This window comes from Haemorhous mexicanus, chromosome Z (genome assembly GCF_027477595.1).
Source record: "Haemorhous mexicanus isolate bHaeMex1 chromosome Z, bHaeMex1.pri, whole genome shotgun sequence".
Classification (NCBI taxonomy): domain Eukaryota; kingdom Metazoa; phylum Chordata; class Aves; order Passeriformes; family Fringillidae; genus Haemorhous; species Haemorhous mexicanus.
In genome coordinates, this window is record NC_082381.1 from 30,865,254 (window position 1) to 30,880,762 (window position 15,509).

General features: G+C 36.6%; 1 protein-coding gene across 2 annotated transcripts in view; it reads left to right on the forward strand.

The window, feature by feature from the left end:
* The window catches only part of COMMD10 (COMM domain containing 10), a 106,741-nt gene that overhangs the window by 11,497 nt on the left and 79,735 nt on the right, over positions 1-15,509 (forward strand). For both annotated transcript variants that reach the window (XM_059874043.1, XM_059874044.1), the window contains exon 5: positions 11,927-12,037. In XM_059874043.1, the coding sequence (XP_059730026.1) occupies positions 11,927-12,037 (111 nt within the window). The remainder of the gene's footprint in view (positions 1-11,926; positions 12,038-15,509) is intronic.

The window sequence follows — 15,509 nt, forward strand, 5'->3', positions numbered from 1 at the left end:
TCCAACTTAATCTTTCCTCCATTGGATCTTGTTATATTTTCTGCTAGATAAAAACACCAGTCAGCCATTACTTAATAGAAATGGTTACAGACTGGTGTACATTTTTGTTGCAACTGTGCCCACAAATTTGCCATCAACGGAGTACAACAGCACACTTGCCTTTTGCACTAAATGCTATGGTTTCTGAAATTGAAATGATGTTTCTAATTTTTGTCATAGAGTCTCTTTCTGTTTGCTTTCAAGCTAGCTGTTTATTAGTAAAAATCAGTGAAAGATGAAAACTTGCAGTACCTTCAGTTAGGGGAAAGTCTTTTGAAGTTGTTCCAGCTTAGCACTAGTTTTACTCCACCAATGTCATGTCATGTTATTTCTTTTGTATCCTTCCTTTTGAAGCATATTGGTTCTTTTTTGGAGTATGTCTTTTTTCTGATTTCCAAGGTTAAAGAGGTGAGGGAGTTTGATTTGAATATTGAACAAAGAAGTCTGAAAATACCACTTTTCTTGGTATACATGCTAAGTAAAGTTTGGTGAAGAGAAAAATTATTTTATCCTTGAAGACAAAAAAGGGAAATTGGAAGAAAGAAACCTCCAGCTAGTCTCAGATAAGGAATCTAGTTAAACTTAAATAAGGTGGATTTGAGTGCATAATTTATGCATATTTTCCTTTTAGAGTTAAATCCGAGTCTCTTCTATTTTAAATATGCTCTTAATATATTCTCTGAGAGGTAAGTGAGGTGCTGGCTCTTTGTTTTGCTCTTTTGCTTTTTCTAACATTAATTACAAGCTGAAACTAACAGTTTATAGGGATAAAAAGCTTACTGCTCTTCATTTTAAATTTTTTTTTTTTTTTGCTGCCTTCTTAAGTTACTGATGTTCTTTGGGAAAGTTAAGCTGAGGGGTCCAAGAGCTGCACCGCAAACATGATGTGTTAGTTCATATTAGTGAAGATTCTTCACATTCAGTGCCTCTATGTCACTTGGTTTAATCACTTGACAGAGTCTTTGACCTAAATTGTTTTCAGTCTCTTGATCATAACAGTGCCTTCTTTTGAGGCCAAGATACTTTTCTTCCCCCCTGGGAACTGTGCTCCATTTGATCAATATTTTACATGATTCTGTAAATTTACTTTCTGTCTGCCTAGCCCAATCCAACTCTTTCCTTGCCTTATACTACAGCTACTTTTATTTTTAGTTATTCTTGTCTACTGGTGAAAAATATAGTTCCTCCTTTCTTGCTTTTTTTTTTAGTTTGTCTGTTTGCTGATGGTCTTACACTATCAACAAGATTAAGGCAGAATCTGGTTTAACATTGCATTCTAGTGTTGTGTCTAGGTAGATAGGATCCATCCAGTAATTCTTACTTTCTTTTGCCTTCATGACTGAGAAACGTTGCCAAAATATCATTGAAGTTTCGAAGTCCAGTCTTAGAAATTTAGTGTGAGTCACTGTAGTTGACTATGCCACTTCTGCTTAACTTGGCTGTGCATATGTGTTATGGCTGACTGTAAATACAGACTTGTAGTTCATAAAAGTCTCCAACCTATTGTACTGAATCTGTTATGTGGCTGAGTAATTGTACCTATGGTTTTGTTGGCAGCTACATACCATTTTTATGGGGACTACTCTTGTATTTATTTTGAAGATTTGTGTAATACTGTCAGCTGAAGATGCTAGTCACTCATTTTGTAATTCATATATACAGCTAAAATATGAATGTTACAAATTTTAAACCTGCCATGAAAGAGTACTTATCACTTAAACTACAAAATGCCTTAGTAACCTATTTATGAAATGGGGATGCTGAATTTTATTGACTGTGTTTTTCCAGTAGAGGGACAGTTTTTTAACTACTGTATACTTAATTTTCTATTTTCTATTAAAAAATAGAAATCTTTTTCTATGGCTGTTAAAAATGTAGTAAAGGACTGCAGCCAGAAATTTCATCCAACCATATGAAAATCCAGCTGTTTCACTGTAGGATTGCTCACCTGTGGAGCAATTGTTACAGCGAGACCTGCTGAAAAGAAGCTGCAGCATCCAGAACTTCTTCAAAGATATTCATACCCCCTAAGTTCAACTGATTCATACCCCCTAAGTTCAACTGATGTCAGTAACAACAATGGAGAATAGAAATCAGTGTGTTTGTGCAGTCATCTCCCACGCTCACAAATGCTCCAGTTTCCCATCAGGAGAAAATTGGTGTTTGATCTGGGGCTTATCTTAAAGGAAACACTCTCTTCCTGATTACAAATTACTTCTGTGATGAAGACCTGCCTGGGTGATTGGCAAATTTTGCCTGTCAGTCATTGCCTTCTCTTAAAAATGTGCCCCTTTTTGTCTGTTTTAATATTCATTTGCTATATTGAGTACACTTTTGGCTACATCCTGCTGCTGTCTCCTCTGCAGTAATACTCTTTTCTTGAGATGGAGAGAGTTTTTGAAGGAGTTAATAGTCAGGCATGTTTTGTCACCCTTAAATCATTCCTAAATGATTTCCATCACCACAGCAGGCAAAATTGATATTTTCATGTCTTATTTTGATTTTTGATTCTGGAGGGCTGTGTTTGCTGATGAAAAGTGGGATTGGCACCTCCAGCTGCAAATTTTAGAGAGAAGAATTAATGGTTTCCTCTGGTTTTATGCTGGTGTGATTACACAGGTATGAAGTTAGAGTAATGCATTGTAGACTAATGGGTTTTTTTTTTTTTAGTCCTTTCCCATCATATAAAAATGATAGTTAATATATTAAAACTATACATACATGTTGCAATACCTTCTTTAAGTGAAAATTATTCATTTATGTAACTGTTACTAGTGTATTTTGTCTAGTTGATTATTGAAAGATGACGGGAAGCAATCCGCAAACTTTAAACGTGAGTATTTTGGTTTTCATTTTTTACAATGAATTGAGGAATATTTTGTCTTCAGTGCAGAAACTACGTATGGCAGTTACTCTTTCAAGAATTAAACTGAGTGAAAGGATGGCCATACTCATTTTCTTCTAGGTTATTTGTAAAAAAGCCACAGGGGCTTGCTCCTTAGCTGGACAGCTGATTCCCCATAGGGTCAGAGCACCTCAGGCAAGCAGTATTAGGGCCAGATATCTGAGCCCTTTGGGGGCTGGTTGCCCGAGCCCGAACTGCTGCACAGCCATGGCCACCTTAGCAAGCTCAGTGATTGTCAGCTCTTAGTGATATCAGCTCTTTTATGGTTTCAGCTCTTAGCTTCCAAGGGGCTCTGGCTAGTCGTGGCTTTCAGAAGAGCAGACTGAAGAGAGATGGGAAGGCCGGTTGGAGTGTTCCACCATGGTTTATTTTAAGGGATTCGCGAAGGGTCCGAATGCAGCTCTTCTAACAAAATGGGCCAAGACAGCCCCTTTTATAGGGTTAGGGGGGCTTGGAAACTGACCAATTGTAAGGGTTAGGGAAACTAGCCTATGGGTCATAGAAAGATAAACAGGCCTGGAGGACCGGAGTGAAGACTTCTGGTTCAATTCCTATGACTTGGCATTTCCTTATCTCTAAGCATTTGTTCTTCACAGGGCTGTAGCTGGCCCTGTGTCTGCTACAGTTATTTGCTTAGAACAACCAAAAAAATAAAAGTGAAAGAACTGCATTAGAAAATTTCTTACATTGTGGAGTATTTATTTCCTCAAAATATTTTGTTGAGTGGAAAACATTTTAAAATGTTTTATTGTCAGTGGGGTATATACTACTGTAATAATATGAGAAAAAGATTTTCTGAAGATGTCTTTCATATCCCATTGTCTCTTCACTGTTCATAACAGTTCCAGTTAGGATAGTATCCATGGCTTAAATTTCCTAAACACCTCTTTCAATTATTCCAGGAAATGTTTCATTTTTCAAGTTGGACTATTCCTCTGAAATTAGGGGGAAAAATAACTGAAGTGAATGAGTTGATATCTGAGACAAAAAGACAAAATTCTGATTTCATTTGTTAAAATAAGATGTAATTTCTCTCTTTTTGTAATTGTTGTATTTGGAACATTAAAGTCCCTTGCTGAGGTACATTGGGCAGAGACATTAAGTTGTTTAGTTTCCCCATTACTGCAAGCAGCAAAATTATGTAGTGCACTTTTTCAGTTTGTCAGGCTTCATTTTTAAGGTATATTTTCTGCTCACACTGGGGCTATTCAAGGATAGTTCCTTTTTTCTTCAGCTGTGAGAAATCTACTTCCTCAAGAATAGGCTGAAGGTTGGGTTTTCATCCCCCTTTTATGCAGTCTTTGACAGTGTTAGTTACTCATTCTTAACACTAAAATAGTAGGTGTTTAGACTTTGCAATCTTAAGATGTCAATATTTACTTTTAACTATGAATTAAGGTAACCTGTTAAGTAGGGAGCCTTGATGTAGTGAAGCTGAACTTACCTCCAGAGTAGCTGCTGTGTGTAAACTGAAGATGCACCACATTTAGTAGAAATAGATGGGGAAGACTGTAACTTTGAAAAATAGTGCTGTACACTTATGCATTATTATGGTGTTTGTAATAGAAAGAGCTTCAAGCGTGTCAATTTCTTTCTCAGGCTATGAAAAGCTTAATCTGATGTTCAGTCACACCGAAGTTATTACAAATACCATATCATTTTGAACTAAATGGTCTCTCAAAATAAGTATTAAATTATTTGAAAATAAATGGGTGAATCTATATACCAGTGGAGCATGACACTAATTTCTGTATTGCTGTAACTGACCTATTTTGTCTGCAGTAGTTCATTAGACTTGAGCCTAATGGAAAACTGTGTTCTGTGGTACCTGTAAAAAAATGAGCCCGTAAGAAGTTATTGGCATTCTGTTTCCTTTATGCAGTTTTTAAAAATCTCAGAAAAAATGAAGTCAATTTCACTACTTCGGCATGTCCTCAAATTAATCAGACTGCCTGAGAATGCAAGTAGCTATAGATGCACTTAAACTACCCTGAGGTCGGTCTTTGAGAATGCACATAAAGTCAGGAGACCTGGATATTATTTCTTAGCTATGCAAGCCTACAGAAGCATTCTGTGCTGTAGAAAGCTGCTGGCAACCAAGAACAGGGGTGTTCATGTTAATCAAGTCTTTCAGAACCGCCAGTACCCAGAGGGGTTGACTGCACAAGGAGAGCCTACAAGAGAGCTGGAGAAGAACTTTTTACATGGGCATGTAATGATAGAATGAAGGGAAACGGCTAAAAACTCAGGAAAAGGGCGGGTTTAGTTTAGATGTTAGAAAGAAATTCTTTACTGTGGGGCTGGTGAGGCACAGCAATATGTGGCCCAGAGGAGCTGTGGAAGCCCTGTCCCTGGAAGTGTTTGAGGCCAGGCTGGATGTGGCTCTGTGTAACCTGGTCTAGTGGAAGGTATCCATGTGTGTGGAGGAGAGGGGAGTTGGAACTAGGTGATTTTTAAGATTCCTTCCAACACAAACCATTCTATGATTAGAAGCACTTAGTTCTGCCAAGATTTGAATTTGCAGAAGGAATGGTAGGATTTATTTTCATTTGTGCTCAGGTTACTGGCTTATAATTCTGACTGTGGGCTACAAGCTCAGTTTGCTTTAAAATTCTCCTCAGTCATATTAGAAGGCTTTAGCAGTTCCTTAGCAACTTTGTTATAACGAAAATCTTTTGCTGCCTGAAAAGGCACATGTTGGGGAATTTTGTTGCTTTAAAAAAGTTCAAGCAGACAAACTAAACTGCAGCCCATTGACTGTGGAAGAGATACTGAATAGAAATAATACTGTTGAAAAACTGCATTATACAGCTGGTTTTCAAAGATTACTATTATATGGTAATGTTACATTTATTTACCAATTATCTTGAAGCTATACTGAAAACATTTGTTGTGGTACTAGTAGTAGACTTCTACAAATTGGATATGTTAGTTTGCCTATGCTATATGTTCCTTTCCTATCTTTTCATAACCTTTTGTCCTTCAGAAGCATAAAACTATGGGACACTTGCTGCCAGTTTAAAATTCCTTCTGCATTCTCTCCCCACCAGGCTTGTTGAGCAGTTCAGCCCAGAATTGTGTTTTTCTCCCTTTTTAGGTTTTGAGATGAAACACTGTTTTTGAGCATTCTTCTTGCTCTTTGCTAACTGCTAATCAGCATTTATTTTTGCTCTGCCGGTAGAAATGCTCCTGATCATTTGCTTGCCAGAAAGGCTAATTCTGGATATGACAGGACCTTTATACCGTTTTCCTGTATCCAGGTTATCTGTAGTGGATTGTTAAGTAACATTTAACCTGTAACACTGAATAATTGTCCACATGTTTTGAATCAAGTATGTTTTCTGAATAAAACATTTTATTCTATTTTGTGAAAGCTGGGTGTTCTGAAAGCAGCAAATCTTGCCAAGAAAAGAGAGGGCAAGAACCTGAACAAAAAAATTAGATCTTCATAACGGCTAAAATTTGATCTGTAAAGTAATTGGTTGTTTCATAACTGTCTAAATGCCTGGTGGTTACAAAAACCTCAGTACTGTTGATTTTGTGTGTCCAAGCAGTATTTCTATAGTGTAGTGTTGAGCAACTCATCGTTGCTCTTACTGTCCGTGAGTCTGTGCTTAAAGCGCTTTCTAAGGGACAAACAGGTGCCAAATCATGGATGAGAAACAGTGGTTTGCATGGTATTGGTGCATCCTGCTGGCACTGTGGCACATATCAGTGAGTTCTGAGAGCCATATAATCTTGGTTTTCTGTAGTTTCTGTAATGATATGTTACAGCCCTTCTAGAATCAGGTAATTATCGGTTTCTCTGGGTCTGGATTGATGGCGCTTGAGATGGTAGTTCATGTTTGGACTTAAGTGTTTGTTTCTTATCAGCAAAACAGTCTCACAACCATGAGTTTGGCAGCTTTTCATTAGCAAGGCCCAAAATGGCTAACTATCTCTTGTTAGAAGGTCTTTTAAGACTAAACTATCCAATTAAGAACTAACACCTGGATTATTTTCCCTTTTAACCCAATAACTGATCCCAAAGAGCCTGCAATGTGGACTTTTCTGCATTACAAAATGCCACCCAAATCCATGAAGAAGAAGGAAGAAGAAGCATGAAGAGGAAACCCAGGACAGCACCCTGTGCCTTCCATCTTGCTTCCATCCACAACATACTAAAAAATGCCAAAACCTAAATTTCTCACCTAGTGATACACCTACACTACTCTCTATAATCTATTTCCCACTTTTGTGGATTCTAGTCTATCTTGAAGTCTAGGAAGCTTTCTCTGTGAATGAGGGTCAAAGTCAGTGCTCCCCTGGGGGTCAGGGCACCCCAGAGCAGACAAAGAAATATTCCCAGTGCCCTGGGTTTCCAGGGGTATATTACATGAAAATTGCAGTTTTCTGCTTTAAAATTAAAAGAAACTTCCAGTCTTTATGAGTGTAGAGACAGACAGGAGGTGTGATCTCAGTTTATCAGCCAAGAGCACTGAAAAATATCCTCTTTTCCTCCTCTGGTGCTGACTGAGTATTTAAGTCCCTTTTTTCTGTTGTCCTTTAAAAATACTGGACCCTGCTCCAGAAGTTTGGCTGAAGTTGGAGGTATTAGGTAAGAAATTTTAGGTGAATACATGTTTTCTGAAATTCTGTTCTACTTCATTGTCCCTCTTTCACAATACTTCCCCTTATTTTGTTCCTTCAAATTAGGCCCTTGCCAACCATTTTTTAGTGTCAGTTTCTTGTTCACTTGGGCTCTGTTCTTGCTGTTTCAGGTTGAAGCCCTGCAACAAGCCCATTATTGACATTTGTTCTGCTTTCCTTCTCAAAATCGTAGTCCTTCATTTTGAGTCTGACAGCCTGGTTCTTGTAGAGTTAAAATTATTAGTCTGAATTTCTTTGCCAATGAACATTTATTTGATTTTTCATTGAAGAGTGTAAAATAAATATATCTGTATAGTTGAGAGAAGTGTTTTTTGACAATTAATATAGAAACTTGTCCTATTTGACAGACTTCTTGAATTTTTTCTCAGTTTAGGTTTAATTTGTAATTATATTTATGGGCAGCAAAAAGTGGAATTAAGGAACTGTATTGAAGGTATACTGGGAAGAGACAATAGAGTATGTCAAAACACAATGGGTTATGAGAGAAGTGGTGGATTCTGTGGGCGTTAATTTTGTCTGTGTGAACCTTGATTTAGCTGGAGATTGTGCTTGAGGTTTATATCAGCTGTAAAGGCTGCCTTGACATTTAATGCACTGGGCTTTTTCAAGAGAGTGACTTTCACACAAATGTTTTACCATAGTTATGTTAGATTGGTGATGGTCTTGTCTTACTATGTAAAATGCTATGCTCTACTATTTAGCATGTCTGCTGGATAGGGCTTGAGTTGGAAAATCCTGTGTTTTACACTGGAGGAAAATTACTGTGGCCATCACGGGCAGACCAGGTGATGTTTTTACACACCTATAAAGGTGCTGCTCATCTGCAGTTGAAGGGTCAGATCTTTTTATAGTCAGGGAACTATCTGCCCTGGGACAGCTGTGGGTGTCCACTGAGAAGCCCTGTGGGTGAGGGGGTACAGAGCTGGTTCAGCATGCAATGGCGCCTTACTTCTACAGGCAGTACAGAGTGGGTGCTGGAGGGGGGAGGTGCTGAAGTTCTTCCTTGTCTGTGAGTCCTGAGTGCCATGGTAATCTCTTCAGAACCCTGAGTGAAACAAAATGGACAGAACAACTGAGGATTTACAGGGGTTGTTGAAAGCTTTCTCATATCTTTATTGCCCTGACTTATTGCCAGATGGTTCATAAAAGAGATCTGAAGCATTTTCATACATTCTTACTATTGGTTTGGTTTAGTACTTATGTCTATTTCTGTTCCTTTTTTCCAGCTTGCACCTGTTTACTTTTTGTTGTGTTTTTTTTCTAAACATAACCTTGAAGTTAAATAAGTGCCAGAGAGATCAGTGGGAATTTACAGCAATAAACAGTATATTTTCAACAGTGTTTAGTGTTGCAGTGGCAAGGTAGCTTGCATATTTCTAACCTGCTGATAAGAAATTCTGAGAAGAAGCTGAAGATCTAACTAGCTAAAATGACGGCTTTGTTTTCATGCTAGGCATGGAGAAATACTTCTCTGCCCCAGTAAGTGCTTTTCAGTTAGTATATCACAGATTCTGGCACTGTTCTTTCATCACTCTTTTTTCTGTACCAAGTTTTATACCAGAAGTAAAAATAATTTTATAGTCCTTTCTTATTTGAAAAAAATTGCCCTAAAGTATGTACCACCTTGTGGCTAACAAATACTTTGCCTCGACACAAATGCCATGCAGAAATGTGTCACTACTCTCAAAAGGTTAATTAACATTTCAAGGTGTTGAATGTCTTCTAAGTAAACAAACACAACAATTGCCAGACACTTGTTGCATGACCATTTTGATGCCTCAGGCAGCATGCTGTTTATTAATTAAAACTTATTCTCATACAACTATGTTTAAAACAGAAAACAGACATGACTTGTACGGGAAAACAAAGTAATTTTTAATGTAAAGCAGTATAAAACAATAGTTACAGCTGCTCCTCAGCTATAAACTCAGGCCAGTGTGCTGCCACATGTATTGTATTTTTTCTGAGCTCTCTACAGTATTCCTGGATAGATGTGTATTACAAGTGAAATAGAAAACATAAACTTGATTTTTTTTTTGTTGGCTTATTCTTCAGTCTGCACAGAATACACAGTATTTTACATCTTCAGAAAAGTCTGAAAAGTCAGGTGTCTTTGTATATTGTTTTTGTCTCTAGTGGCATTGTCTTATGATCCTGGGTAAACTGCTATCCTGCCTAAGGCTTGGTTTCTGTACTACTGTAATAAACTGTTTAAGTAGCTGATAGAAAGTCCTTTCTAACATGAGGAGCAGAGGGCTTGAACCATAGTGAATGTAGTGTGAAGAGCTGTCACATTCCAGAGCTCATTGTCTCTGGTTTTGTCCTTAGTGATTAGGTGTTCTATCAATAGGTGGTATTATGTTGCCAGTTGTCTGCTTTGGCCTCCTTCCACCCCTGTAACCATAACTTAGGATCTGAGTCCTTTTCTGTTGACCATTGTCAGTTTTCTTAACTGAATAATACTTTTTTTCTTGGTAAAAAGCCAAAAGTTATTTAGTTTGTTTTTTTATTTTTAAGTTATTATCTTTATGCTCCTGGAAGAGTCAGAGTTAGTTTTTCATTGAAGTTTGTGGAGAGAAAAATGTTTTCTACCTGTATCATTCTGGTATAATTTCCTGGAAAATATGGACTTAGCAGAGTTGTCCATTGGTGTGATTGACTTGAGCATGTACACAGAATCCACTCTAGATTGTTCTGTGCTTTTGGGTGGGATGGGCTATGCACTTATTTTCACTAACCAAAATGTTATCAAGTTAGAGAAAATCAAAGCAGAATTATGATTAAAAATTCATCTGCTTTTATAAGTTATATAACTTTAAAGCATCTTCTAATTCATAAGCTGTGGGCCTACAGTTATAAAGCTATGCTCAAAATGAGGTGGACCAGACTTAAAACCTCTTCACTGGGTCCCTTTATATGGTCTTCTTGCTTTCATGGATTTTATTAAACATAAAATTCCTTATTTTTGTGAGAAATTGAAGTTTGAATGGTGCATTGATTGCGGAGCAGCTTACAGACTGCAAGCTGACCTGCTGAAGTTCTTCCTGCTGTTCTGTTCCTATAGCTGCACACAACGTCAGTCTGAGATAGTGTCTTTCCCTTAACTGTCCTCTTGACTAAACCCCCTAACCATCTTGTACTGGCCTTGGTGGTTAAGATATGTCATGATACATAGTTTTCCTTCTGGTGTGCTTAGTTCTGGGGTGGCCAGGGCTTGTTACCTAGTTTTGCTATTCATCCTGCATACAGATAAATGCAGTATAACATATATTAGTTTGCAAGTGTAAATTGTATAGCTGCAAGAAATTTTGGAAGCTCTGTCCTTGAGGTGTGTCCATGGGAGAAGCTTTTGCCACCCTTTCCTCTTTCATGTAGAGATTACTGTCACTGTAGGATGCAGGGCGTGTGTTGCTGCTCACTGTACAAGGCCTTTGGCATGGCTTTATTCTGTTAACGATTTTAGCTGAATTGATCTGATAGTTGGTAAGAGATTAACGAAGATGTGGCGCTCTTTCATTTTTCCAAGTCAGCAACAATATTTACTAGAAGAGGGGAGACCCAAGATTAAAAAGAATTTGTGTGTAAATTATCTTGGCAGATGGTAAGGCTTTGTATTTCCACTTCTTATTATTCACTTATTATTCACTAAGGCCAGGAAGATAATTTTTTGGAAACCTTGTGGTTGTGTTGTTGTGTACTTCATTTGTGCATAAGCTGTACCTTAATAATGCTTGAATATAACTTCAGATGAAAAAAGAATTTGAACTGTATTTTAAAAATAATTTTCTCTTAAAAATTCTATTGCTCACATGCTTACCTGGGTTTTGTCCTTTCAGCATTAATGATTCAAAAAGCAAAATTATTTTTGTCATTAAGATCTGCATATGGTACAACACACATGAGTCGATCTGTGTATTAAGAAATCACCATTTTAGGTGGTTTACTATTGATTGGGTTTTTTTCTTTTTCCTGAAAGTAAAATAAATATGAAATGAAATTGAATCTGCAACTTTGTTGATAAACTTCCACAAGAAGAGGAAGCTACTGTATTCTGGATCTGTAGTTGTGTCCTGTGGATTGGGTCCATCAGATTTGAGAGACAGGAAGTTGCTCTGTTTGAATGGTTGTAGGTAGTTTGAATGGTAATTTTGACAAGAGAAAAGCACATCTGTCCTGGAGTTCAGGAAAATTTGGGAGAAATGCATTGTATACAAATAGTTAACATTTGTAGAGTGTGACACTGTGTTCACTGACACAAACCACTGGCAGGTCTGAGAGTTGATGTCAGTGCATCTGTATCATCTGATTGTCATCTAAACTTGTGTTTTGTAGCTTGAAACAGTTGGATGGCAGCTTAATCTTCAAATGGCTGAGTCCATGCAAGCAAAGCTGAAGTCTCCTCAAGCTGTGCTAGAGCTGGGAGTGAGCAATGAAGATTCAAAGGTAAGAAATATAAGTCAGCAGAGCTGGAATGAGTTGTCATGATGGCCTTATGTTAAAGTTCTGTTAAAGGCATCCATTGGAACTCTTAATTGCTGTTATTCTTGTCATTATTTTTGTTTTTATATTTCATATAGGTTATAGTAAACACTTGGAATTGTAAAATACTGATACAATAGCATAAATATTCATCAAACTGAGAGCTGTGTTACCAGCTCTTTGGGCTGTAACAGGAGAAATAAGGAATATGGTTATTTTAGGTCTCTAAAGATTTTGTATATAGTTTATTTTTATCACATAGCATGTGATTGTAGTTCTTATGCTTTTAATACATAGTAGGTTGCAGCCTTCTACCATGTGTGTAGTTATGCAAGACATTGCTCATCACTTGCAACTTTTCTGTGCTGATGATGTATATATTTGAATGATGACACTGTGTGAGGCCACAGAAACCCAATATTTGGAGGTTTTAAGGGAGAGTGTTAAGTTCAAGGATTTTAGTGAGTTGGTGGCATATCAGAATCGAAACTCACTAAAGAACATGATTTTTTATTAATAAAATCTGTGTCTTTGGTTAGCCAGCATGTTTCAAATTAGACACGTGGTTTGCTTTTTTTTGCTAATGAAATTGGAATTTATTTCTATGGTGTCTGACGGAGTGTCAGAATATTTACCTATGAAAAATTCAGTATAAGGAGTTTGAGGGGTGAAATCAGAACCCAATGCTGCTTTAGCATTGCATTTAATTCAGTAGTTTTACTAATGTGAGTGGAATTTCTGACTTATGGTGAAATAAAAGAGAATACACAGCTTAAATTTGTGCTTCTCGCTAGGAGTTGCAGCAATTGTCTTTTTTCCAGCAGTTCATTGCTGCAGATACAGGAACTGGACAAAATTTTATACCCAAGCTATATTGGTGAGCATTGAATACAGATTCAGTTCTTATGGCAAAACTATTAAAAAATGTAGATGGAAAAATGTCACTTTTGTGTAAGACAGAAAGTTCTGTTTCTTGTACAAACAGAATTCATGTAGTGTACCTTTTCTACTGTTTCCTCTCTTTCTTCTTTTTGTAGTTATGTACAGATACCAAGATCAGAATTACTTTAAAATAATTACAAGCCTAGAATAAACTGTGGTGGGCATTTAGATGAAACAATGCAACAAAAAACCCGATGCTCTCACAGTACAGACATTAAAATTTAAAAATCTGGGTTGGTGTGAAGATCACTACATGATTACTTCCTAGTACATAAGATTGACTAATATTTTCTTAGTGTGAGTAATTTTTCTGCTGTATTTTGCATATTTGTGTTCTCTTGGTGCATTAAGTATTGTATCTGAAAATTGTACCTACTGGATACCTCTTCTTTTCCTCTATGAAATTATGTATGTGCCTTTTGTGCAGAAATGTGGTGTAAATTTAAAATGTATATTCTTAATGATTGGATTATTTTTTCATTTTTTTCATAATTCATGGATATAGTGACTTGATTTTTTTTCAGGAAAGACACAAAATGCTGTTACAGAGGAGCTTTTGTAGTCTGGCTCATTAGGGGGCAGTAGTGCTCTTTGTCACCCTGCTTCTTTGCTTTTTTTGAGATAATACTCAGAATCAATTCTGAAGTCAGTCATCGTGGGAAGTGTTTAAGTGTTTACATTTCTAATCTGTATATGACAATAGAAGTTTCTCTTGTGTATAGAAAAAAATAAAGCCTATTAATAAAAAAACCTTGCTGAGGAAGGCAAATGAAATGGGCTATTATTTTCACTTTTGCTAACTAAAATTAATTATACCAATACATTTACTACAAATCACACTACTTAAAGAAGATTTTAACTGTTCTTATTTGCAAGATGACATTTAAAATTACTATTTAAATTATCTCTTCATAAGAGGTAATCATAAAACCTGTGGCTATATGGATGTTACTTGTGTGTTGAGAAATAAAAAGAAATCTGCTATATGCTGTATAAATATTTATAGAGTACATTTTGTCAGCTTCAGATGAAATGCAGAGTCCCAGAGGAATAAATCCATCGTAATGCAAAAGTAAGGTGTTCTTTATTTCTTTCAGGTGGTTCAAGCTGCTAGTGACATTTGCATTTCCCAGAAAATAAACTGCTTTTGACTAGCAAGAGTTGTTATCAGAGCTCATGATTTTTGCTAAACTGTTTTTACTGGGTTTTGTTACGGATTTGCTGTTTGCTTATATTCAGACATGGAATTAGGCTTTTGTTAGGCCCAGTATGAGCAGGGAGGTGGATCAGGTGGGCTGCCAGACACAGCCTTCCAGCCCAAGTTGTCCTGTGATCTAGGCTGCTTTGGTTGCTGCTGATGTTTTGTATGAGAGAAAATATGAACTTCCAATTAAAAATCCAATCAACAGTTTTTTATTACAACGATTAATTTTTTCAAATGTTTAATTCGTCTCAGAATCTGAGAGAAGTAAAATGTCGATGAACTAGACACATGAAACGAGCTGATATAATAGGAAACGTATTTTTGATCTGCAAGATCTCTTTGCTTCCCTTATGACATTTTGATGAGTTTAGGTGGCATTTGAGAACTAATGTGGAACTTATCAGCTGTGTATAAGGGGTTTTTTAGTAGTAAATTTGGCTTCAGATTTTTGGACTGTTTATTGCAACATAACAGTCTGGAGATTCTGTACAGGGTATCATTACTTTTACGGCTATAGGTTCAATTGACCAGTAGAAGGAGCACAAATTAGCGATCCTGACAATCTGTGTTGTTAATTTAAATTTTTGATTTGCTAACAGAGTCTGATGCCAAAAACTGCTGTGGTTTTTTTAGTATTTCTTTCCTCCAGTAATCTATTTGGTAACTACCTACATAGACACACACTCTCACATTCCTTCCCACTGTTAATATCAGTAATTCCTTAGTCTATCTAGTCCAGACTTTTTAAAACAACTGTGATAAATTTCTATAACTGTAGGAGAAGCCACATAAATAAATAAATAAATAATATTGAAGTGTTTAGAAAGATTGAAGGGCTTTGGAAATGTCACACAATTGGTGCTGAATATCTTCACAGAGGAATATGGGAAGTAGGAGTGTGTTCTTAAAGAGTTGTTGCTATTACTCATCATTAAGAAGATACAGTAAGGCACATTACTATATAAGGTATTTGTTACTGTGTATTTTCACACATGATCTGTAGTTACCATTTATGCTTGAAAATCGTTAGGATAAATAAATTATTCTTGCCCAGTGTTGTCCAATTTTCTTCTGTAAATCCACTCCACAGATTTTATTAGATTCAGTTATCTAATTGCAATTTGTCCTATGGAAGGCTTTGCTCTTTTCTTGTTTTCCTTCTCCTTATTTAATCTGTGAATTTATTCTTAACCATAAAGAACTTATTGGAGAAGCTCTATTTTTCAATATAAATACTATGTAGATATTCCTTGTGAAAAATCAATATTTTGCTTCTTTTGTTCCTTCTTT